The sequence below is a fragment of the Saccopteryx leptura genome, chromosome 10 (assembly GCF_036850995.1).
Source record: "Saccopteryx leptura isolate mSacLep1 chromosome 10, mSacLep1_pri_phased_curated, whole genome shotgun sequence".
Taxonomy (NCBI): Eukaryota; Metazoa; Chordata; class Mammalia; order Chiroptera; family Emballonuridae; genus Saccopteryx; species Saccopteryx leptura.
In genome coordinates this window covers 65,990,529-66,016,823 of record NC_089512.1, presented here as the reverse complement: position 1 = coordinate 66,016,823, position 26,295 = coordinate 65,990,529, and the positions used below count along the sequence as shown (strand labels likewise).

Sequence of the window (26,295 nt, the reverse complement as noted above, 5' to 3'; positions counted from 1 at the left end):
CTTTAAACTCACTTACCTCTCATAAAAAGGGCAGTTTGTTTCTATTCTTTAAACCATGAAACATGAAGATGCAGTAATTATTGTTCACTACCTCTTGTTCTTATTCTTTTTGTTTGTTTAAGTTTTGGCTTTAAAATCTTCTCTGGGTTTTCTCAGATTTATTGAGAAGAAATCTAAATTGGATTTTATCATTGAGAGTATCACCCCCTAATACTGACATGAGCAAAGGGTGAAGTTATACCCCCTCCAAATGGATCAAGATCCATCCATCACCAAGCTATGTTTTACCTTCGAAATCTATATAGAAATAGGCCCTTACTATGGGCAAGTACCTTAATTAATTAAGAAAATGCCAAAAGAACATATGAGAATTCTCAATGGAAAAATGCTGCTATTCCTGCATTAATAGTTTCTACAGACACATGTCTCTTTCTTATGGTTAAAAAAAATCCTTTCTGTTCATTCCTAAGTGGAGACCCTTGACATCTATAATCTACCAAAAAAAAAGGATCTCAACTGAGTGGTGAAGAGCTTTCAACATTTCATCTTGCCTTTGAATTTCAGGAAAACCCAAAACCCTTACTGGGTACAGGAATAAGCATGTTTCAGTTCTGTAGTCCTGGTTGAACTTAATGATCTAGACTCAAAATTAGACATGGGGACATTACAAAGAGACTCATGTCATTTACTCCAATCTTTCTTACAGGGAATAGGCAGGTGACAGGTGGGCATCCGTCGCACTCCTATCCCGTGCTTGAAGCCCCTCACTCAATTCCAGTACAGCTGCTATTTGCTCACTTTGTACCCCATCCCTTCTACAACTTGCAATATTTCCTCTCTAAATTATCCTTCAAATGACAAATCTTAATACTTTGAGAGATGTTTTAATCATAATCACCACTGGTGACTTTGAGGAGTCAAACTAGATAATGATGGAATTTTTTCTTTTCTGATCTGGAATATTTAGAAGATAATAAAACAGGTTTTACTATGTGGCCTGAAAAACTTGCTCACAGGGAGAATCCACTGGACAAATTCTCAAGGAGCTTTTGAGTAAGTTCAGTATAACTGGGGTAGGTTCAAGACCCCGAGGTGACTGTGGAAGAACACTTTAACTGGTTCATGAACAGGTTTGCTAGCTTTCCGTGAAAACAAAACAGAACAAAAATCTCTGCAAAACATTTGGCATGTTCGAATTGTACTCGATAAGATAAACTGCTTTGGATATAAATTGTAGTGTGGTCTCTAAATAAACCTATTTTTTTATATTGTATACAGGTACATTACAATGATGCTAAGTGCCCACTGTTATCTCTCAGAACAGCACCGAGGTGGTCAAATTAAATAAACCCACATTTCCTTAAAAATAAAAACAACAACAACAACAAAAAACCCAGGTAGACCATACATACATACAAGAGACATAATCGGGAAACAAATCAACATTTCTCCTGATCCTAATCACAATCTACTGTTTTAAAATAAAGTAGCAAAGTGTACCAAACTGAAAAGATCTAAAGAAGCCATGTTGAAGAAAGGATAGCTTTAGATTTATCTGCACTACATAGCCATGTCAGGAAGGTGTCAAAGACTTAAGTTCTGCTTTCAAAGATGTTGCAGATCTAAGCAAAAGCAACCAAAAATTCAGTTTCCCAAAAGGTGAGTAAGCAGTCATCTCTTTAACTGGGCACTTCATCTTTTGTCTAAGTCTACAATACAAATAAGGACATGTAGAGAATATTACATGTATTAATGAGTCATTTAGTGCTTCATCTAGGATTACTTATATTAATGACACTTTTTCCTGCCGTCTGTACAAATGAAAAGTTAAATCTAAAGACCTGAGCTTAAATATCATATTCACAACTGACATTTTTAAACGTGATTATTTGCTATTTATAAAAGGTAATTTAAAAAAAATGTTGGCTTCATGCTAGACTTCCTAATTTAGAACTGCATTAGGAGCTGAACAGCCTCTGCATTCCACCTCCCAACGCAGATGGAGAAGGGGGTTCTGAAGAAAGGGTCTCTCCGAACAAAGGTTCTCAACTAAGTCTTAATGGAAATAATAAAGAAAATTTGGACCACAATAGATATCCATAGCTCTGTAAATTTGATGAATTAATTCTATGATTATACTCATTTTCTTTTATAACAGAGAAAATATGATTTCTCTTTTTGCTTCTGTTTCCTCCAACATAAAATTAAGTATGTAGCAAGAAAGACATTTATTTCAAGCAAAGCAATTTTTTGTACCCTACAATAAATCCTTATTAGTAAAAATGCAGAAAACCCCCCACAAATATCATATTGTACCTTCCCTCTTCTATAGCAATAATTTTTAGAAACTAAGAAATTGAAAATGGAAAAATCCAAAACTTTCTAAGGGCTTCATCTAACACAATGGAATAAATACTAATGCAATCTATAAACCAATTTTGAACTGAAAATGGGGTATGTCAGTGACCACATGCTTTGTTGAGAGTATCCAACATGGACCTATGGAATTTGACCTATTTTGAAGCAAATGGAGTTAAAGTGAAGTTACATAATTCAGAAGCTACTTTTCTTCCCCAGAGTATCTACAAAGCTCTAACGGACAGTTTCTTGATTTAAAAAACCAAAAAAATTAACAATATATTGTGTTCTGTAATAATGCCAATTAGTACTGTACTTGAATTGCAAAGCTTCTCCCCCTTATTGGGTAAAGGAGACTTTACCCAACCAATGAGAGTCATGTCCAAGTTCGTCTGATCTCTCTCCAAGTTCCTAACAGCACAAAAAAGTTATCTATGTAGTACTGCAAATATTGGTGGTCGCTAAAGACCTAAAAGCACGAGGTCTGTGTGAGTAATAGGACAACCTCAAAATGAAGGCAACAGTGTCATCTGCTCCTTTGGCCTACATATTCCAACCAGAGGGAGACAATTTTATTGGTTGGTCCATCTACATGTGATGCCACTCTAATGGGAGTCTTCCATCCCAGCATTATATCCACAACACAACTATTTTCTCAATCAAATATTCCTATAAGTTAGACTCTTTGGGTGGGTTAAATCAATAAAAATATAACTTAAAATAACTGCATTTTTTCCAACAACAAATTCTCTTCCATAAATGGCAAGATCCAAGACGACACAGGCCCGTGAGACAGCTTACCTTCCAGGTGGCTGCATTGCGTCGAAAGTAAGCAAACATTCGTGTGAACCAGTTATAGATTTCATTTAGTGTTAGCTGTTTTTCTGGAGATTCAAGAATGGCCTGTGAAGCCAAAATAACAGAAAGAGAAAATTTATGACCAAATTGGTAGTATTGTCATTATACTGTTTCTTGAAAATATAATAATGATTCAAAACTAAATCCTAAGAAAGGTTTCACAAAATGATCTAAGATTAATGGTTGTATTTAACAGTTCAATAGCAAAATCCAAAATGAAATTATCTAATTGTTTTGAGTTTTTATTTCTGTTTCCGTACAGAAATATTAATTTATTAGTCACTCATAAAGCAGAATCAAAGTGAAATGCAAAACATTTCACTAGCTGATTAAAGCTCAGTAATTATTTAGAGCTCAGATTAATTCTAGGGATCAGAGATTACTGTAGCTTGTGATAATTGACTTGCCATCTTTAAACAGGCTCATTTTCACTGTTGTGTGAAATGAATTTCCTAATAATCACATCGTATTGTAATACTTAATCAAAAGCAATTATGTTATATATTGCAGTTTTAAAAAAACCTTATAGACAAGGTTTTAGCATGCCTGCATACTAAACAGTTTTAAATCTATTTCATCAATATATCAGTGTATCCGTACACTTTTTTAAATATAATTTCATATACTGTGTTATTTACTTACCTGCCTAATTAAAGATGCATATGTAAATGGTGGTCTAACTTCTGCATTCTTATAAAATTCTTGGTTCTGCGCAATGTCTGCTAAATAAGAATTATTGTCATGTTAATCACCACTTTTAAAAAAAGAGACTGGTCTACAAAAATTGTATACTGTAATTCTCCACGAGGTAAAAATAGAGTACCTACCTGAAGAAATGGGTACATTGTATTTGTCTGAGTACCGCCTGCGGATAGGTCCCACCGTGTGCATGCTGGTGGTGGTGATGACGGAGGGTCCTTGGGTAACAGGAGTAATGGGGGCAGTTGGGGTAGTTGGAGTATGAGGTAAGCTCTGTGGAGAAGCCTCTGGTGCAGACTTAGAGAGTGTGACACTTGATACCAGATTGAGCTGTGAGGAAAAGAACAATTCTTAGAAGACCTTAAAAAAAAGAAAAAAGAAAAACAGAGCAACCAGGAAAGCATCTAAAATGTGGCAGAAATAATACAGGAAATACTTGGCTGGCTTTATTTCTCTACAGAGATGTTTCTAATCAATTGAAATATGAGGTGAGTTCCCATGTAAATACAACTAACTCACTTAGAGATTGGCTGGGATATGTCGACATACGCGTGAGCTCTCCAAAAGAACTTTGTACAGTGTGCTATTACAAGTGAGGAACTGTTCTTACTTAATGTTTAATAGAAAAACTTTTACTTAATTTTAATGAATTTGAATTTAAATAGCTACGTGTAATTGGTGGCTACTATATTGCAATTCACAGTAAAACGTCTTGGATGGGAAGTGCTAACCCACACAAGTATGTCTGGCCCACGCGTGAATGGAAACCAGCCGCCCGGACCCAGTGAGCCGGCATCTCCCTCCACCAGCCAGCCGGCATCTCCCTCCACCAGCCAGCCGGCATCTCCCTCCACCAGCCAGCCGGCATCTCCCTCCACCAGCCAGCCGAGACTAATTCGTGACTCAACCAAACATGGGATTAGAACCCATTAATTTCATAAGTCTATATAGTATGAGAGATATAGAACTGTAAAATTTTTGCTGAATTATCTTCCCCTTCAGGTTCCAAACGTTCACTAATAAATACTGGAACAATCTATTATATCAAGTAGGAAAATGCATACTCTTTATCTGAAGTAATATAGAGGAAAATCAGTATTGTTTGACTCTTTCTTACCAGTTTCACTTTCAAACTGAAGCACTTGGCTTATTAATACTGGAAAACAGGAGTATCCCCCCATCCTACTTTCCTAAAATTTGTTGTTACAGAAATATTAAGTCTGGCTGTGCTAAAGAACTTGATCATTTTCAAAATATTTATTACAGTTTACACAGAATTGCTAACTCAGATATATACAGTTGGCCCAAATCCAAGCAACTTCAGCAGAGTAGGCTTACTTGGTAACATTTTCTCAAACTGTATTTCAAATCACTTCACAAATAAATCTGCTTCACCATCACAATAGTCTTAGTCCAAAGCATTATTTGTGGAAGGTATTCAGAATGAGATTCCTCTGAGATCATAATCAAGGAACTTAATAAGAGAGTGTTACAATGTATTTAGACAACTCAACTTTACTCATACTCCAGTAATGAAAAAGGCCGTGAGAAGCTTCTCTAATATGTTTAGGAGAATTCCATAAAAAAGCAATAAATTTTAAAAAAAAGATAAAAAATCAGGGAAATATTAATGGGAAAATGTAAACACTGTATTGGAAACTAAATGTTGGGTTCCAAGGTTTTAGTTTTACTTTTTATTAAACCCCCCTTCCCCTGAAATGCTGACTCAGTTAACAGAACAAACACCCCCACCACAACAACCCCTACGCCTGAGAACCACCAGTGATGGCGGCAGCACTGCCTGACAAACGCCAGGCATGCTGGGCAGGTATGGGAGGTGCTTTCTATTCGCGCTGGAGACAAGGCTTCATGACACACTTTTGCAAACTGAGTGTCCGCTGTTTGCAGTTCAAAGCAGCCTCTGTGGATGGAGCAAGGCGGAAGGCTACAAAGGAGCTGGTGGGAAGGCTGGGGCTGACTTCTTGGCCTTGGACCTTTATCACTGATCAAGTGCAGAAACTATGTATAAGCATCAGTCCAATCAAAGAGTCAAGGAAGTTAGTGGAAGGTAGAGTATGAGAGCTAAAGCTCATAAATACGCAGCTGTTCAAATTCGGAGGCCACCACACCTAAGAATATCTGAACACTCCTGCAAAGTCATGGACACCATGTGTAAAAGCCACATTGTAGCCTGACCAGGTTGTGACACAGTGCATAGAGCATCAGACTGGGACACAGAGGACACAGATTTGATACCCTGAGGTTGCCGGCTTGAGCACAGTCTCACCAGCATGAACCCAAGGTTGCTGGCTTGAGCAAGGTCACTGGCTTGAGCAAGGGGTCACATACGAGAAAGCAATCAATGAACAACTAAGGTGCCACAACAAAGAATTGATGCTTCTCGACCCTGGCTGGTTAGCTCAGTGGTAGAGTGTTGGCCTGGCATGTGGAGGTCCTGGGTTCGATTCCCGGCCAGGGTACACAGGAGAAGTGCCCATCTGTTTCTCCACCATTCCCCTTCTCCTTTTTTCTCTATCTCTCTCTTCCCCTTCTGTAGCCAATGTTCTAATTGGAGCAAAGTTGGCCTAGGCACTGAGGACGGCTCCATGGCCTCTGCCTCAGGCGCTAGAATGGCTCCAGTTGCAGCAGAGCAATGCCCCAGATGGGCAGAGCATCACCCCCTGGTGGGTATGCCAGTTGGATCCCGGACAGGCGCATGCGGGAGTCTGTCTGCCTCCCCCACTTCTCATTTTAGAAAAATACAAAAAAATAAATAAATAAAAGAATTGATGCTTCTCATCTCTCTCCCTTCCTGTCTGTCTGTCCCTATCTGACTCTCTCTCTATCTCTGTCACACACACACACACACACACGCCACATTGTAAACTACCAGCTACTGTGTGGTTTTTCACTTAATTCTCATACCATCAGTAAGATTTAAGATGTTATCATTTGCTTATTACTGTTATTATTGCTTATTTTGCAGATAAACTGTGGCTCAGGAGATGTTAAATAACTCGCCCATATTCACAACCTGGACCCAAAGTCAAACATAACTTGTGATTCTGGGCCTTTTCTATATCTTCTTTCTATGCTCAGTTAATGGGAAAAGGAAACACTATCCAGTTTCATTCTTCTATAGGTTCATTTTTAGAAAGGAGTAGGTAAATAGCTTTTATCCTGGCTTCTAAATGACATTCAGTAAATATTACTGAGCAAATACCAGGCACTTGGTATCGAACTGACAAAAACTACAGTAACAAAACATGTAACTGTTGCCCTCAAAGAGCTTCCCATCAAATGAAGGCACTGCTCAAAGAAAATATCTACAACCAACATTAAATAGTTCTGAGGACTAACTCTGCTCTGGCTTCTCCTTCCATTTTACAAACATTACCCTAAACACTAGGACTTTCTTAAAAATGTAAATGAAATTTTAATATAAACACAATGTCCTTGAAAGATATACATGCTCCTTTCGAGTTCCGTGGAAAAGCCCACCAAGTCCCTGGTGTTCTTTCCAGTCTAATTGCCAAAAAAACAAGACTCGCGCAGCCACTGAGGATGTGAACCATGTTTGGTGCTCGCTCACATACAAGAGTTAACAACAGGTCACACTGGATAATGCCGTAACATGGAAAAAGAATCTGACTTCTGTTTCTTCTGTTAAGGTCTCAACACTTGGAACATTTCTACTGAGAAAATAAAAACAGCAAAAAATAAAATCCTGCCAGGTTAGCACAATCCATGGAGAAAAAAAAAACAGCAGAATTTTCTGGAGGCTTTTGAACGTCGGTAGCAAGCAGAAATAAACAGCCAGAGGAGAGAGCAGAGACAGGGGACTTCCCAGGCTTGACAAATGACACCGTGATCCACACCCACTGCTGGGCTGTCTCTAATAAGCCACAGAGGAAGCAGCCAATCTCAGCTAATTACCAGATAAAAATGTATTGTAAGAACTCTAATTAGGAAATGCGGGTGGAGGTGATCTAATGATTAAATGCTGCATTGGAGAGGCCCCACCCTCAATGTGCAGTGGTGCAGGATGTCACCGGAATATTTTGTAGAAACAGTACCTTTATTTCGTGGAGGGGAGGTAGTAATATTTGTAATGATGGCTAGGAGGTAAGCTAATGAAGAGAGTCACTAAAAGGAAGAGGGTGGCTGAGAGCAGCTGTGGCCGCTCTAACACCAAGTGCCAAGTCTCAACAGAGGGGCTGCAGCCAAGTGGAAAATTTCTGCCTGACCTCTGCCCTCGCTATTAATTTGCAGGAAAACTAGTGACACATATACATATTCCCACAAAATTGTTCTAATTGCTAATTTGCCAAAGGAGCCCAGATTCCAAATCCAACATGACTGTGGCCTGTGAGAGAAGAGAGAACAGGGGCTGTCAACTACAGAGGATGCTCTGCCTCACGAGACTGTGAGAGCTGAACCAACAAGTTAATGAAATGTCAACCTTGTCAACTGCAATAGAAGTTTCTTAACTTTTAAACTTTTGTTGATGATCACATGCTTGTCTTGAGGGGAAGCCATGTTGGGAAAGGAGGTCACAAGGGGACAGATCAGACAAGGGAAGGGGAAAGGCTCCACACAGGCTCTCTGTTCATACCTGCTCTTTTAATTAGAGTCAGTCTGTCTAAAAACAATTACAGACTCAGAACAGAAGAGCAAATTGGGAACAGTGTGGCTTTTGCTATAATCGTGAAATATTCATCGTAACTGTAAACTATTAAGTCTTACTCTATTCGTCCATTTGAAGTGAAGGCCTTGCACTTCGGTTTCTGGATGCAGTGAAGGTTTCAAAGGTGGCTTTTTTCTGGGGCACAGAGCAGGAAGGGATTGGACTGGGAGGGTTTCTTTTCCTATTTTTCTTATTGTGTTCATTTTCTATTTAGAAAGATGTTGCTATCTTTAGAACGTTAGTAACTCTGATATTTCTACATGGCAGGCTCCCATCATGTGATGAATTCAGCAAAGATAATCTCTTTGAAGCTCTGGCCAAAACTTAAATTCTTATGTCACTTAAAATTGCTGTGGAGTTTTATTTTTTAAATTTATCTGTGCTCATGAACACTGCTAGGAGAGGACTGTCCTGGAAGTCTCACCAGGCTAACTCACTCAGCTTTCTAATATTCTTAGTCCTTCTGCAGAAAACCAATCTTTACTTTTTAAACAGTAACCTCCTCTCTCTTTTAAAGATCATGAGTCATCACCATTTTTAACAAACAAACAAACTTCTGATGCAAACCCGGACAGAAACGGACTTGTCGTCAAGTATTCCCATCAGAACTCATTTTTATTTTTGTTTATGTTCTTGTCTCACACAAGCACAGATTCTGAGAACAAAGGACAGGTCTGAAACCAAGATGCCAAGGGACCTACCCAGCCGCTTAGCAGGGCTCTTAGGCTCACAGAACCCGTTTTTCTGCTGTTGGTTTTACTGGCCTGAGCGGGGTCAGGTCCTGCTTTAACAGCGCGAAATTTCTCAACATGAATCACTTTTGTTCAGAGAAGGCCTTTCTGAGGCTGAGGAGACATTCCCAGACCGTGGGAGGCTAGGACACAGTGGCAGCAGGGGGCTTTTGTTACCAGCCTGTGCCTTCCTTTGACAGCTCAGCCTGGCCCTGTTATGGTGCTAGAGCCGGGGCTGGTGTCACTAACAGTGACACTCAAAATGGAAACACCCGCATGGAGTGGAGGAGGGGACTTCATGAGAAACATTGTATGAATATCTCTGGCTGCCTGATACTGTCTCAGCTACAGCCGGGCTGCAGCAGCCCGAAGGGTTTGGCTGTTTCTTTCAGAGTTAAAATAGACGCCCGCTATTTCAGAAACAGTTCTAATTGCTATGATTAGAGGAGAAGAGAATGCATAAAAAGGAAAATCCAATACTGCATTTTCACTTCAAATATCCAAGTTCCTCTAAGTGTTTTATAACATCTCACAAGGAGGGATCCACGACCTGCACTGTAATTACCTGCACAACAAATGTGAAGGTTTCTCTGAGAGCAGGGTGTTCTCTGGTGTGCAGGAATATCCTAGAGCCAAGGGCACTCCTCATGCACTCAGGATTAGAGAGTATGATTTACAGTATTTTCCTGACATAATGATAGTGGAGTCTTTTTAAAAATACCCTTAACAACTTAATAAAGTTGTAAGTAACACAGACACCCTTCTTCTCGTTCCCATCCTGCTCTCCAAGCTGCTCCTCCCCTCCCCTCCCAGGAAACGGCGTGGCTTGTTCTCCGTGGAGCATGCATAAAGATGTCATGTTTGGTGTTTACTTTGACAGTGTTATTGAGTTTGGAACAAAAGAATATCAATCATACTCCTCACGATAGTTTACTACTGTCTAATTTCTCATGTTTGCGTCTCTAAACACAGAAAAGAAGAATCTTTTAAAACTCAAAACACAACAATTTGGATTTCTAAACACCAGTCAAGAGAGGCTTTTCCCACATACGTGCTTGACCGCTAGGACATACAGTTGGTCTGGGAAGCGCACACTCTTTCCATCAGGGCCCACCTTGGACACCATGAAAAGCAGGAAACGCTTGTTGTGGCTGATGTCGGCTGTTTCTTAACTTCCTCCACACTGCTCATCCCACACTTTCCGCAGACACATAGACAAGGCGCCTACTCTTAGCCCAATGAAACGTTCATGAGGCCGACTTCCTTCCATTTCTTCTATTCACCTAGGTTTCATCTCATCTGTTACTCCATCCGGAAGTCGTCCTGGACCCCACCAACCAAAATAGCTCCGTCTTCTACTCACATACAGCACAACTCACCCAGTGAGAGCATGACTAAGAGAGAGCGAGCATTATTTATTTGTTAGCTGTCCCCCAAACTCCAAACACCTCAACAGCAGAAATGCCTGCAGCTTACTTCCCTACAGTTTCTATGCAGTGTGCTCAGTAATTGTGTATTTGTTGATGAAATAGCTTGATTTTAAACGCAACCTGTAGTTTGAATCGTGGGTATAATTTTTTTGGCTTGGAAGATTTTATAGCAAGCAGGAAGAGATGCTATTGAAGGGGCCCGAGGACTAAGTAGACTGTGAACTCATATTCCAGTGCACCAATTTGCATCCCCGTGTGGGTGAGCTCAGATCCACTTCTAAAAACTTGGGGTTTGTCTCGAGATGAGCATATCCTCTAACTAGCCAAATGTGCAGATGAGTTCCACAACAGCACCCAGAAAAACACCCTCTATGAGTTGATATAAGAACTATCCAAGAAGGTCTCATTCATCACAGTATTTGTGATGAATGAAATGGGGACTGGCTGGACGATTGGGTACAACAAATGACACCACCCAAATGGCATTTAGTGAAAAGCAACATATATAGCAAAGCATTTTATCACTTAGTAACTAAGAATAAAATAAACATGAAGTTCCTTTCAAACAGAAATAGAATAAAAGTCATACACCTACTGGCAAGGCTGTAACATAAAAGTCCCCATCTATGGTTAGAATTGAATGCAGGTGACTGCTTATTTCAAATCAAAGATTCTACAAGAATATGCATTTGAATATACACTGTGCATTCTATTACTTAAGGTGAAATAAATTAATTACAGGCAAAAGGGAGTACCTTGCACATTAGACTCAGTCACCAGATAGCTCTCTATCACCAAAGCTGAAAGAATCAAGGGCTTGCTATGCGTGTGTGCCTTTTTTAAACCATTTTTGGGGGCAAGGAAGTAAATTTATGTAAAACACTATGCGTCTATCTTTTATAATTAATTTTCCAATGCCTCACCTATACATATTTTAATAATTTATGATTTATAAGATGGTATCTATAATAAAATTTTCTATTTTCCAATAAATGTAAAGAAGGCAGCTTCACTGCAGCAACAGTTACACAATATCTGCTTGTCAGGCACCAATTTTTACTTCTTATATATAAGTTAAAGGATCAGGAATTTATAATGCTGCCTGTGAAGAGAAACACTTTTCATACACAAATGTGATCTTTTTATTTTTCAAAGGGTAATACAACAGTTCATTTACATAAACTAATCCAAACAATCTATGTATTTGACAATGGCAAACCTCACACAGACGGCCTATTGTTGGTTTACATCTTGGAGTCCTTTATACTGGCTTGTAGCGCTGCTCTAGCTGTCAAAGGTTTGACTTGGACTCTAAATAAATGGTTATAGAAGTGCTGTGCGGCGATATTGGACTTCTTTGCAAAAGAAAACCTGCTGCGTATGAATTCAAAAGCTATTAATTTTTCAGTCAAAAATATTCGTGCCTTTTTCTTTTAATAAAGAAATACTGTGCTGAGCTACTAAGAGATAATGTTGACTAGTGGTAGAGAATTTTCAATAGAGCAGTTAAAAATAAATTTAGTAGGAGGTCCCCTTCAAAGTTATAATTTTCTAGAATGTAAAACATTTTTTTAATGCCAATCAAGACAAACCTTCCTTCCTTGTGCATTTCCCCCGGGACTGCTTTTCCCTGTTTACTTGATACTTACCATTGCTCCTCGCAGAGACTCCCAAGGGTCCCTTTGGGCCTCTGCAGGCGGACTTAGATGGTGCTCCCTGCCAACACCCCGCTGAGTGCCTCTGGGGTTCGACAATTTCTTCTCTAGTTTTATCCTCTCACTTCCCCCCAAGAAGTCTTATGATCCAAACTGAGGCCATTCCTAGAGTCCAAACATTATTCTATCATTGTCTTTAGTCCATGAAGAAAGTAGAAGACTATCTCATTCTCTCCCTTGTTGCTAGGTTTAAAGACTCACACCCTTCATCCTGGGAGGAACCATTTCCCTCCAAACAAAAGCCTATGAACACTTTCAGAGTTTAAAGGTGATCAGTTTCCTACAGGACGGGCTATGCCCCCTGGAGAACTCAGTCACTTTGCGGTCACACTATTTTGCTTAGCTGAGAGTTTATATGACTTCCAGGATCCTTGTTAAAGGAGGGATTGAGAGAAACAGCAAGAACAGCACAGGTGACTACTGATTCCACACATACTGAGTGGCCTGTTTCTCCCCCCCCCTTTTCAGTAGCCTGCATACTCAGTCCTACAGCCACTCACTGCACAATACATGGAAACTAAAGCTGTTTCCGAGTAAAAATAAATGTGCAAAGTGTTTAATGATTTTATGTCCTATATCTAGGTAATGTGCTCTGCTTCAGACATTAATTTTGTCTGCCAACTGCATCCTGGCAGGCTACCATATTTGCTGGTTAATAGTCTGACTCCGTTTTATTTCTATCACCATAAATCATACATCTATGGGTGTATGTTTGCTTTATTTATAGAAAAAAATTAGTCTAAACAGATCAACCCATACTCTGCCATTATGCTGCATCATTGCATGTTGATTAAAATTGCTGGTACTAACTATGGATTGTCAACGCTCAATTAATTTCCACACAGCAACTCCATGCAAAATCAAATAAAGGCAGTGTACCTTTAAATTTTACAAATCTTAAAAATCAAGAAGCAAAGCAACTCTCTTTTTTTAAATAATTGGTTGAAAGTACTAAGAGACTTTAAAAAATATAAGTATATGAAAAAATACAACTATTTAAGAGATCAACCCAAGACAGGAGTTGGGAATACCATCCTTCCTCTTTGATCTTAAAACTGGCCTGAATGGCACTCCTTGAGGTCAAGAAAAAGGGAACAAGGCAAGAAAAGAGGGATTCCTACAATTCAATATAATTTCAGTGTACCACGTTTGGCTTCCTTAACTGCGAAGGAGTCGTGGTTCCCTTCAAACTCTTTAGATGCGCTCTACAATTTTAGCGGCTAACTGCTCTGACGGTTGTCTCTTTTCTCCGTCACACTCAGACTGGACTGCCCCTCCCTCCGTTTCTCTACTCACTGTCTCTCAGCTCCCCTAGGCTACTAGGCCTTCATCTTCCTTCATGGCTGGGCTGTCTTCTCTCTGCATCGCTACCATTCAGAAAGCTTCTTTCTTTTCTCTCCCAGTGAATTCTCATAATATATTTTAGTACCTCAGTGCAATGTCCTCACCTGTCCCAAAGAAGAGCTGGCTGTTTGGGCCTCGTGAACCAGGACTGTGCCCGCATAAATCTTTATTTCCCCAAATGCCTAGCACAGTGTCCTCTTTATAAAAACGTTACCACGGCCAACTCAACTCAAAGCTTCTCCTCCTCAAAGTTACCAGAGTGGCCATGTTCCCACAGAGGCTCACGGGAAACACTGCTGCCTCTTCCCTCTGGTGCTGCTCAGTACTCACGGGCTGAGGGGCAGTTTTCGGCTCCGTGGACTTCACGTGCAGATGGGTCATCATGGCTTGCAGGCGTTCTTTGTCTTTCGCAAGCTAGTTGGGAGAAAACGCTTTGTTACTTTGAATACAGATGTGAATATGCTGTTACTATTACATACCAGCACATCTAAAATGATATTTTCCAAATTAAACTACGGTACCATCACACATGACAAAATGTTTTTCATTGCTTAATCATTCTGAGATCTGTACGACTACTGCCAAAACTCCAAGTAACTGAAGGTGTCGGTGTGAGATTTCTCAACACAAGATACATTAACCTTTAACTGGGAAGTTCTAGACCTGCTGGCACCAAGAAGTCCCATGTAACACAGACAGCTAAAAGGCAAAAACGTGAATCATGCCTATTAACCAACCTTATTCATGAGGAAGCCAAAAGAAAATGACCTAGGTAGCCAAAAGTCGTCAAGTCATCTGCTGTGTTGTGGGAAAAACTGCTGGACAGATGGGTTCATTTATGCAGAATTACCTTCATCTTTCCTAGCAGGTAGACACAGAGTAAGACAGTGCTGACAAGCAGGACTATCAGCAGGGCAGATGCAGGGCTACAGGGTTAGATTCTCATTTTCCAATGAACGCAGAATTATGCTTCCTCATTTATTCAGTTTGTAAGTACCTACACCATGTGCTAGTTTCCCATCCTCATTCTACAGAACACGATCTTTGGAAGGCACAGGAGGTTCTAACTGATGCACATGTCAGGGACTCAATTATTATTTATTGGATGTTACTTTACTTGCTCAATGCTTACCTTAGTCTGTTTTAGCACAGTATTTTCAATAGTTCAAGACAGATGAGCATAGGGTACATAATAATTAGCTCTGTGAAAAAAGTGGAAAGTATATTCCTCTCAAATAATGGTAGAGTTAAGAGAATAGCTGAGGAATTTTGAGAAACTGTGTAAGAGATTCAATGAGATAGAGGGAGATAGAGAAAGAGAGAGGGGGGAAAGTGAGGGGAAGGGGAAGAGAGGGAGAAGGGAGAAAGAGAAAGAAGAAGCAAGAGAGACACACAGAACTGAGGAGGGACTCATTTCTTCTCTATCACATAATTAACCTTAAATCTTTCAAAATATCAATTGTTTTTGTAAGTCTAAAATTATTCCAAAATCACAGTCAAGTAAGGCATTATGAGTAGGGCATTTCTAAGGGAGAAAGCATTTCAGGAACTGGGGAGGCAGCGGCAGGGGCTGGGGACCCAGCTGGGGAAGCCACTCCAGCGTCCGGGTGGGATGACTCAGGCCTGAGCCCTATCACATTTGATTTTCTTTCTTTTTATTCCCTTGTGGTTCAGGGAGGAATAAATTACAGGGACAGAAAAAAGCCCTAAGTGTTAGCATTTATCTTTCAACAAACAGGAAATGAAAATGATACCATATTAGGAACCACTCTGTGTTCATCACCCTCTGCTCTTCAGCGAGTTATTGGGCGGCCAAACGCAAGAGGCCCTGACACACAAACATAACGCTCAAGGAATCCAGTTTTCCAAAGTGGCTCCGTTAGAACAATTAAAATGTTAGCAGTGACAGTTTTTTACAGTTCTTAGTGTTGTGTGTTTTTTTTATGTGAGTGCTCTACATTTTTAGATGTTAAAAGTAAAACATTCTTAATTTTAAAAAATGTTTTGTTTTAAAATGATACTGGGGCAGAAGGAAAGCACAAGCAGCCTGCTATAGTGAACATCACAAATTAAAGGGTGAGAGGTGATAACTACTGAAGAGTCTGATGAATTTTAATTGTGACAATTTGGGGGTAAACACTTTTGACATAGTAATCACAAAGACCAAGGTAAAAAAAAGAAATCAAAATTCTCAGCGTCAGAAAAACCATCAGCTCTCGATCCCGTCTGTTGACATGTGCGCAGGCTGAGCTGTCACGGCCAGCACGGCAAGCACATGCCGCCCTGTACACAGAGCCCTGGAGGCCACTGCCAGAGGGCACATGGTATTTTTCCACAAGAATATTACTTAAGACTTCAATGCCCATTTTGAGAATTATCCAAGTTCCTGGTTTTGCCTCAACCTCAACTTCACTTACATACGATGGACAAGGTAACAGAAAAAGGCAAAATTCAAGTTTTTGTGTTGTTTAATTAGTGCAAACTTGCATTTAACGTATCCTACATGAGCTTTGAATTTGTATCATCAATTCTACCTTTAACACAAAGTATTTAACAGTTACAACAAAAAAACCTGGCAGAATTTGCTTTTTTTTAGCAAAATGGGTAAACATTCACACCTATTGAAACCACATCCTCTCTCTACAGTCTTGCATTTATAATTCTCACTGGTTCTTTAAAAAACTTGCACACTCTTTATTCCTTTTTATAGCATCATTCTCTGAGCTCACCATCCCATCTATTTTCATGGCATCCTTTCATTATAATGAGACTACAAACACTTAATATTAGCAAGCCCATCCCAGCATTCTCTCATAAACTGAATCTCATGAAAAGCAAAGAAAAAGAAGATGAGAAATTCAGTACAAAGTTCAACTAAAAATCTGGTTGGAAATTTTGGTAAAAAAAAATTATTTCGATATTCGAAGAGAATGACTTTCTAGAAGTTTTCCGGTGGGTAGGGGTGGGGGTGTTGACAAAGCAATGATGACCCCGCTTAGGGAGTACTGGTTTAAATCAGTGAGTCTGTACACCAATTCCAGAGCATGACAGCAGACTGGAAACGGGAAAGGGCTCCTGATTCTGGGCACAGCAAGTAACCTTTTTAAGTGTTTAGTTCTCCTGGTAAATCTGGAACAATATTTCTGAACCTGAAGGGCTGTTTTGAGGAGGAGGAAAATTCTTGCACTAAGTTCAGCTCATACAGCCTACTGCTTCATATACTCAAAAAAAATTTTTTTTTCTTTAAGGAAAGTTAAATCTGTGAGGTCTACATAGACTTCTGGCTAAATATGTGTTTGGAATCGGGATCAACACAACAGGGGTTTGATGGGGTTTGCACCTGGGCTCACTGGGGAGGGCATTATGGTGCTTTAAAGAATAGAACAAAGTCAGGGGAAGATGAAGCGCATTTCTTATGGTTTATATACCCGGTACTTATTGTAGCTTTCCCTCATCCTAGCAAATGCACTCTCCTTCTTGGCTGATATAGGTCACTCCCTCTGCTGTTAACCATGGCCTCAAATTAGGCTTTAGACAGTCCAGGCTGTGAGAGACCAGAACATGTGTGTTACCCTGAACCTACTGATAAGTGCCTAAGGCTAGGAGCTCCACTGAACATCTTCAAAGATAAAAACTAAGGAGATTAAACCCGTTCTTTGAGCAGAGAAAAGGGAACACGGTTTCGGGTTCATTTAACATAATCATTTTATATGCTGTCAGAAGGACTAATCATTTTAAGCCCAATTTGGAGGTTCTAACTTGTGAGAAATTTTTTTTCCTAAAATAAATGAAGGACTCTGGGTGTGTAAAAATATAGAATTATTGAGGACAGATGAGAAAAAGAAGTCAAGTCACTCATTCAGTTTCACAAAAGCCAAGACGGTGGTGGCTATTTCAAGTCCTCTAGTCATTTTCCCATATTTTATAGTCAGGGAAATGGAGAACCACTGGGTGGATTTACCCGAGGTCATGGAGCTGAGAATGGGCAAAATAAAATAGAATCCCAGTTAGAGGAGGCTCGGTCTGACTTCCCCACACTGGTGTGATCAGAGAACACACTGGGACACTCACTGGGAAGGCCCCACACTCAGCCGCTGGTGGGACCCTCGGAGGAGGGGTGAGTGTGCCTGCCCTTGGCGGCAGGCACCCACTTATGCGCCGGCCAGTCTGGATGATCTCTGTGCAACAATGACCCTTAACTGCCAGAGGATGTACGTAAACTTGCTAAGCCCAACACTCCAATGAGGCAAGTGGGAGTAGGGAGTCTGAATGAAGACCACAGTGGTCCAGGTTTAATAATCCTCTCTTCCACAGGCTGAGTATGCCTCAGACACGGCTGTCTAGGTTTTCTCAGTAGTTCTGTATACAGAGATGATATAAACAGAACTGACTGGGGCACAGTAACATGTGCTCCGAAGAAGAAAACAAGAGGAAAAAAAGAAAAAAAGCACTGGCTGGAAGGGGTAGAAGTGAAATTCTTCTACCAAACTGAGTATTTATTAAACAGTGATCATTCAACCCACTTCATTAACTATGGTCATGCGCATACCTTCCAAACCTAGCACCAGTGAAAACCTGTACACGGTTTCTTTACCACAGTTCTGAGGTGAAGGCAATCTGGGGCTCACTTCACCCCAACTGAAGAATTTCCCCCCTTTGATTGCACTCTGTCACCATCCCTACATTCCTTGCGTGTTGTTATTAAAGACTCTCCTGACATTTAAAGCAGACGCACACTAATACTCAGTCATAGTCTAGGAATTCTAATGTTCCCAGAGTTAGGCGGGATTTTAAATTATGAAAACGAAGTGTCTCAGTTTTCAAAGAGGGACGTGGAAGTGAGAAACCCAGAGTCTCTCTCTTCTTTTTCTTGGCTCTAGTCACAAAGCAGGAGCAACACAGCGCTATGATGCGATTACGCCCTCATTCCCCAGCATTCTCTGAGCTTTGTCAGAGGCATGAGGCTGTCAGGCCACTGCCACTGTCCTCAGTACTGCCCTGAATGGGGTTAGGAAGGTGCAAAGGGGGTCACATTAAGATAATATATTTGCCAAAAGTAGAAAGCTGGTGTGATAACAAATAGCATTGCTAATGGTAGAATAAGCACATGTGAAGTCCCTTCAGTAATTGATTTACGTTATGCTAATGTCTCCCTCTGCTACTGAATCCTGTGCATTCCTCTCCCTGTTGACATTTTCTTCTTAGAGCTTATAATTCCTGGTGGAGCGAGCCAGGACCACTGAGCTCCCGCCTTGCCCTGCTGCATGGACTGCTCCAGGAGGCAGAAAAGAGAACAGCCCCAACAGTCCAGTTTTAAAACCAGTGATGTGCAACTCTTGGGTATATGCACAGAACCCTCCAGGTCAGCACCACCCTGAGCAAAAACCAGCACTGGCACAGAAGGATGTCGGTGACAGCAACTGGGAACCCCCCAGGTCAGCACCACCCTGAGCAAAACCAGCACTGGCACAGAAGGATGTCGGTGACAGCAACTGGGAACCCTCCAGGTCAGCACCACCCTGAGCAAAACCAGCACTGGCACAGAAGGATGTCGGTGACAGCAACTGCGCTGGAACCCGGGGTGCTGTCCATTATTTACCACTGGCTTTGAACAAGTAAACGAGACCTTTTAAACCTCAGTTTCCTCATCTGTAAAGGGGGGGGGGGGTAGACTGAAAATAACTCCTCTAGACTCTAAGAGGCCAATTATTGTTAAGATCACCATCCATTCAATTGTAGCTTTTCAAAGAATAAGAAATACTACATTAAATATGCTCATTAAGTGTGAAACACATACTGATTTCCATTTGTTATCTTTTTCCCTTAAAAATGACTTAGGAGCAAGGAAACAGGGCAGAATGCAAGGACACTGAGGATACGAAGCGTACAGAACAGCGCTCAGCATACAGTAGGAGCTCAATAAAGATTCCCCTCCAGTGGTTTCAAGTTCCACTCAGACATAATGACAAGCAGAACAGGAAGCATTTCATAAATCTCTTCCACAGCCAATGGATTCAAATGGATCATTAGAGAGACCAACTCATTCCAGTTTGCCCAGGACTTTCCCAGTTTTAAAACTGAAAAACCAAAGTCTCAGGAATTCCTCAGTCTCAGGCAAGCAAACTGCAATGTCTGGTCATCCTACAATCAGGCTAAATCTTAAGTGGCTTCCCTGTCCTGGAATGTCCTTGCCAACTGCCCTTTCCTCTGTCACCATAATTCCCCCACAAACTCTGCCTGGTATGCATTTAGAGAAGTGCTAGTCCGACCCTCCCTCTAGGCTGCACATTCCAGAAAGGAAGAGGCCACCTCACTTGTCTGTTCAGTGCTTTGAATATAACAGGTGCTTAAGAAATAGTGACTAGATGGAATCAAATTATCAAATAATAAAAGCACATACCCTACATCCACAACCCCGTGGTTGGCCCCTTCCCTTAGGTGCTTTCAATATTCGCGTTAAGGGTCAACAGGTTGTGGGGCTGCAGGATGCCTGTCCTGAGCCCTGTTGTCTGACACATGCTGAGCTATGGACATGACGAAAATGTCCAATCTCTAATGCTTCTTTTTCCTTTCATTCGAAAGCATCTTCATACATAAAAGAGAATTGTGACAAATGAGCGAGGTCATGTGGTCCTAGAACAGATTAAAACCAATCCAGTATTTGTGGCCAGAGAACTGATCTACATCACGAACCTCTCAGCTTCCCAACAGTCCATCAAAAGACTTTTACCTTGTTGTCTGTTAAACTGAATAATTTTCCCTTTTTTTCCAAAATGGAATTATGTTCTGGCCACTGAGATATCTTTTATGATATCTCATCCAGTTTGATGGTTGAGAGAAGTCCTAATAAGCATGTCCCATCAGAGTGAACCTAGGTAATGAGACAAATATAAATTTAAACCCCTGGGCCCAGGTCTAGTAGACAGCAGGTGCTCCACTCTCACAGGAAGTTCCAGTGCTTCCTCTGACCATCAGTTGTGCTGGGTAACCCTGATTCTCCACTTGCTTCTAGTTTCGCCCCTATCTCTTGGTGGGAGGGAGCTGTACATTTAACGACAGCTACACCAGACCTGTTGATCATGGTATTTTTTTTCCTCTCCAGTTTTAACTTATTATGACATAGCATATCATCCAGGAGACTCTTTCAAAACAGAACATCTAACAAAAGATCTTTTAAAATACATTCGCTGACCTCAAAAAGCCATATCCTTGACCCAAATGGTTTCTACGGTGTCCATCTGTCTTCATGCTACGTGCCTAAGTGTGCAATGTAAGTACCTCATATAACATCTTGGGTTTATAATGTTGGGCTTCCAGGTAATAGCTAGGGTTAATGCTCTGTCCATTGAAGAAACATCAAAAAAAAAATTACAACTGTCTCCTTAATAATGAAATACAGTAAGAAATATTCAAAAAGGATCTGAATACCCACTAAGGTATCTTTCTGACCCGTCTTCCTGCTCAGTGAGAAAAGTCACAGGGTATATGTAACATGAGAACTGAATTAACCAAACTTTCTGATAATAAGCTCTACATAAGGCATTCACAGCTATGAAAACACACATACTATATTTTGATATCTTCCAACAAAAGTAGTAACAATACAGATGCATCTCAAACACCACACTAATTAGCTCTAAGTCAGGCCCTTACCCATCATCTTGATTTCTGCCTGGTGGACTGAACTCTCATCATTAGAATCTGATTCAGGGGCAGTGCCGCTCAGCGGCCCAAGTGGAAGCATCTCTAGCCCCTTTCTCTTACGGCTAACCATGGTGATTAAAAAACTATTGCATCCAATTCTCAAGGGAGGCTTGACTACAGGTAAGCAATATGAGGGCCTCTGTTTTGGAACAGAGCTGTGGTTTCTAGGGTTTAGATTCCAGTGGCTGGAAATGTATGCAGGACAGCATGCAGGCAGCTATCTCTAGCTTTGGTCACATCTGCTGCCAGCTGACTGCCCTCCCCACTTCTCCCGTGAAATCCTTTCACAATGACTCTGTAGGGCACACAGAAATAACCTCCGCTAAGCTCTACCGTATAACCCAATCCGAGCTTACTGGGTTTGTTTTTATGGCAGGGAATGGTGACCTCTTCCAGATGTAAACACCAGAGAGGGGCCTTGTGAGTTTGGTGGCAGGGAGAGATGGCTCCTTCCACTCTTAACACGATGCTCATCCTTTCGGAATTGTTCAAACCTTGATTGCTCCTTCCTCTAGTGCTCATTTGTGCAAAAGTTGTTCAAATTCAACTTAATAAATGGTAATTTCATAATGTACTTTGGGAAACTTAGAGGTTCCAGGATTTCCTGGACTGGTCAATGCCTTCTTTAAGGGAGACAGAGGTAGCTCTTGGGTCAGTCCTGTCCAGGGCATCCCTTCCGGATGAGGTGACCCCATTCTGCTGCTAGAGAACGAGGCTCCCCATGCCAGTGAAGTGGGGCCGGAAAACCATTTCAGCGCAGAATGCCTCTACACAGACCTGGTTTCCCCGGCACTAGGTTCTATGCGAACAACTGCTGTAAGCTCATTAAAAAGTACATTTCTAGACATGGGCACATGAAAAGGCAGTGTGATAGCAGAAACAAGGAAATGCTGCGCTTCAGAGACATAGGAGGCCTGAAAGGAGACTAGTTGTGAATATATGTACCTTACCCAAACTCTCCCAAACATGTCAGGTCTCCAAACTAGGCTCACAGTCTAACCCCTGATAAGGACTTATCTTTCTACCACAGGACAAGGGTTCTTTAAATACTAAAAACTATTGTGACCTGACCAGGCAGTGGCGCAGAGGATGGAGCATCAGTCTAGAATGCAGAGGACCAAGATTCAAAGCCTGGAAGGTCGGCAGCTTGAGCACAGGCTCATTTGGGCTTGAGTGTGGGCTCACCAGCTTGAGCACAGGGTTGCTGGCTTGAGCGTGGAATCACAGACATGACCCCATGGTCGCTTGCTTGAGACTGGGGTTGCTGGTTTGAGAAAGTGGTCGCTGGCTTGAGCAAGGGGTCACTTGCTCTGCTGCAGCCCCCTGGTCAAGGCACATATGAGAAAGCAATCAGTGAACAACTAAGGTGTTGCAATGAAGAATTGATGTTTCTCATCTCTCTCCCTTCCCGTCTTTCTGTCCTTACTGTCCTCTCTGTCTCTCTCTCTCTCACTAACATAAATGAAAAAGAAAAAAAAACTATTGTGTATTTCATCTGATTGAATAATAACCAATAGATAAAATCAGTTTTGGTTTGGGCCTTGCCTAGCACTGAAAGTCTCTTTCGACCACATGTCTGGTGTTTTCAAGAACCCTGAGTGTTAGCTAGCACTGCCTAATTTATGGACAGTGTCAATGGGAAATTATTTATTCAGTTTATTTTTCCTCCAGAGTGGAGAGAAACAGGGGGCAGCCCTGTGTATTTAACTCACTCTGGACTCCTTGGAGCCTCCTGGAGGTTTCAGCTGCTACAGGCTCTGGGCAATGTCTGCTAATGCATGAGTCAATGAATGGATGAGTGAATGAACATATCCCTCAGCCAACTCTTCATGACCCCAAATACCAGCAGGTACTTCGTCATGTGCAACTGCTGTTAAAGAAACCTGACCAATGTGGTGACTGGACAAATATTGTACACCAAGGCGAAGAAGGGAGAGGTAAGAAGAGATGAGCAGACCTCTACGTAGCTAAGAAAATAAGAAAACAAGTTGCTAATAATGTGATGAAATTGTTTTCTGCTCCCGTTGGTCAAGAATTGCTTGGCAAACTTCTTCTGCAAGGGCCAGCCAGAGAGCAAATATTTTCAGGCCTGATGAGCCTAGGGACTGTCATAATTATTCAGTCTTTCTGTTGTAGCCCAAGAGCGGCCACAGATAATTTGTAAATGAATGGGCCATGGCCATGTTCCAATATAACCTTATAAACAAACACTGAAATTTGAATTTCATATAATGAAACCTTCTTTTAATCAGCCCCTTCCCCAACTATTCAAAATATAAAAAGCTTTCTAAGTTCATGGGACTATGGGACTTGGTCCATGGTCTGCAATTGTCAATCCGCTTTTGACAAGCTCTATTTCAACACTCTAACAATTCTTACAAGCTTCGAAAAAACCAAACCTTTCAGAATTAGCCTGTCCCCCTTCTTTAATCAAAGCAGATGCTCAAGTAAAAACGTTATTTAGAACATCACAATTATCTACCCCACAGTGCCTTTTGGACAGATGATCTTCTAGGATTCTTACCACAAACTGAAAAGTCTACCTTCAGTTTGATTTAGAGCTGAAGGATGAAGCTAAATCTATAAATAAATTAAATCTGCAAATAAAGAATCCTCACAGCAGTATATCACTATTCAGGCCACATCCACAAAAAAACAAAACAAAAGAAAACAAAAACAAATAGACAAAAAACACTAACACTGCCAGAAGGTAATCACTTCACTTACTAATACTCTTTTTTCTTCTCCTGCCTGCTCTTTGTAGAGAGTGAGGAATAATAAACGCAGCCAGTAACCAGTTCCTGAGTAACAGAGCCCACACTCAAGTCTGCAGTCTGGAGCACCTACTTGTGCAAAGCACAACAATAACTCTATTAGATCGTATGTTAGCTAATCATTAATAATTTAATTTCACCAATTAAATAAACAAATGCAGGAACTTTTATCACTTCATAAATACCACCACCAATACATGCAAATTCAGACTGAATCCAAATTTACGAGGGCTTACTACATGTCAATATAAGGAAACTTTGGGGGTGAAATGAATACACTACCTTTTTCCTTCCCAATAAACATGCTAACTTTAAAAATGTTTCCAAACACATAAAAATTTGGGGTTTTTTATGATGTGTGCCCTTTACTCATATAAATATCCTACTGTTCTAGTAAGTTTATAACTATCATCTAAACAGAAAATATTAACTAGCTCAAGATAATAATTTTTGAGACAATCTTACTTTAAAAAGTGTAATTTGCCATATAATATGATAACTATTTTTAAAAAATCCTTTCTATTCTGAAAAGTCAAACAAAAAGTTTAAGTGTGTTTGGCTGATTTTTCTCTGCAACTATTTGAAGCTGTAAATGACTCAACTCAGTAAAATTCCAAATGTAATTATCTTCTGTACTTAGCCTAGGGCTCTCCATATATCTCAGCACTGCTGTCTTGCATACAAAATAGCCTTTTCGATGGCTGGTAACAATATAATGTACAACATTGTTTTAATTTTCCCTAGTCGGGCTAACCTCTTGCCTGCACTAACCCAGCCAGAGGAAGAAGCCAGCCAGTGAGTCATCAAGCACTCAAACGCATTTTGGAACTTGGTTGCAGAAATGGGGTTTGCAGGGGTCAGGCTTTTGCAATTGTACATTTTAATAATCTCCATTTCTGAACAATTTTTAATTTTAGAAACTAATTTTCTATTAATTATATCCAGAGTGAAATTATTGTTAAAATAACGGTAGTTCATAAACAAGTTAAATCAAGAAATGAAACTGACATGGAAAACGTCCTCCACCCCCATTCCTCACACTGGGATGCATAGCAAAACTGGCAGAAGTTTATTTTCTCTAGTCATAAAATACATTCAATATGACCTAATGGATTTCCAAGTACAATATTTTATATATATGTGTATACGTGTTCTGTGTGTGTGTCCGTGTACGTATTTCAAAAGTGTGCAATGAACTCTCCACTGCTCTGTTGTGGAGAGAAAGGGGACAAAGGCAAACGAAGGGTAAAAGCAGTTTCTACTGACTCTGGAAGACACGCCTGCATGTGTGCTCACTCGCCCAGTCTTGCTCACGCCCGCCTGCTCTCTCTCCATTCACATCCACTCTCTCCCCCACGCCAGGTTAACAATATTAGCAATGTAGAGGACTTAAATGAATAACAGATAATGAGAGGGAGAGGGAGGAGAGGGATAGAGAGAAGGGGAGAGGGATAGAGAGAAGGGGAAGGGAGAGGGAGAGGAGGAGAGGGGAGAGGGGAGAGGGGAGAAGGGAGAGGGGAGAGGGGAGAGGGGAGAGGGGAGAGGGGAGAGGGGAGAGGGGAGAGGGGAGAGGGGAGAGGGGAGAGGGGAGAGGGGAGAGGGAGAGAGAGAGGGAGAGAGAGAGGGAGAGAGAGAGGGAGAGAGAGAGGGAGAGAAAGAGGGAGAGAGAGAGGGAGAAGGGAGAGGGAGAGGGTGAGGGAGAGGGAGAGGGATAGAGAAAAGGGGTGAGGGAGAGGGGAGAGGGGAGAGGGGAGAGAGGAGGAGGGAGAGGGAGAGGGAGAGGGAGAGGGAGAGGGAGAGGGAGAGGGAGAGGGAGAGGGAGAGGGAGAGGGAGAGGGAGAGGGAGAGGGAGAGGGAGAGGGAGAAGAGTGAGAGGGAGAAGGGAGAAGGGAGAGGGAGAAGGGAGAGGGAGAGAAGGGAAGAGGAGAGGGAGCAAGAAAAAAGGCAAGGGCACTGGAAGAAATGAGAGTTGGCTGCAGGCACACAGACATACAG

At 41.2% G+C, this 26,295-nt stretch overlaps 1 protein-coding gene across 19 annotated transcripts in view; it reads right to left on the bottom strand.

Annotated features, from left to right (window-relative positions):
* The window catches only part of FOXP1 (forkhead box P1), a 650,161-nt gene that overhangs the window by 17,783 nt on the left and 606,083 nt on the right, over positions 1-26,295 (bottom strand). For 17 of the 19 annotated variants that reach the window (XR_010747235.1, XM_066351748.1, XM_066351746.1 and 14 more), the window contains 4 exons: positions 14,153-14,236; positions 4,044-4,245; positions 3,859-3,938; positions 3,160-3,261 (listed from right to left, as the gene is read on the bottom strand). Coding sequence is in view for 18 of the 19 variants with exons in the window: in XM_066351748.1 (XP_066207845.1) it covers positions 3,160-3,261; positions 3,859-3,938; positions 4,044-4,245; positions 14,153-14,236 (468 nt within the window). In the remaining variant the exon portion in view is untranslated. The remainder of the gene's footprint in view (positions 1-3,159; positions 3,262-3,858; positions 3,939-4,043; positions 4,246-14,152; positions 14,237-26,295) is intronic. The other 2 variants (XM_066351745.1, XM_066351751.1) reach the window with 1 other exon arrangement.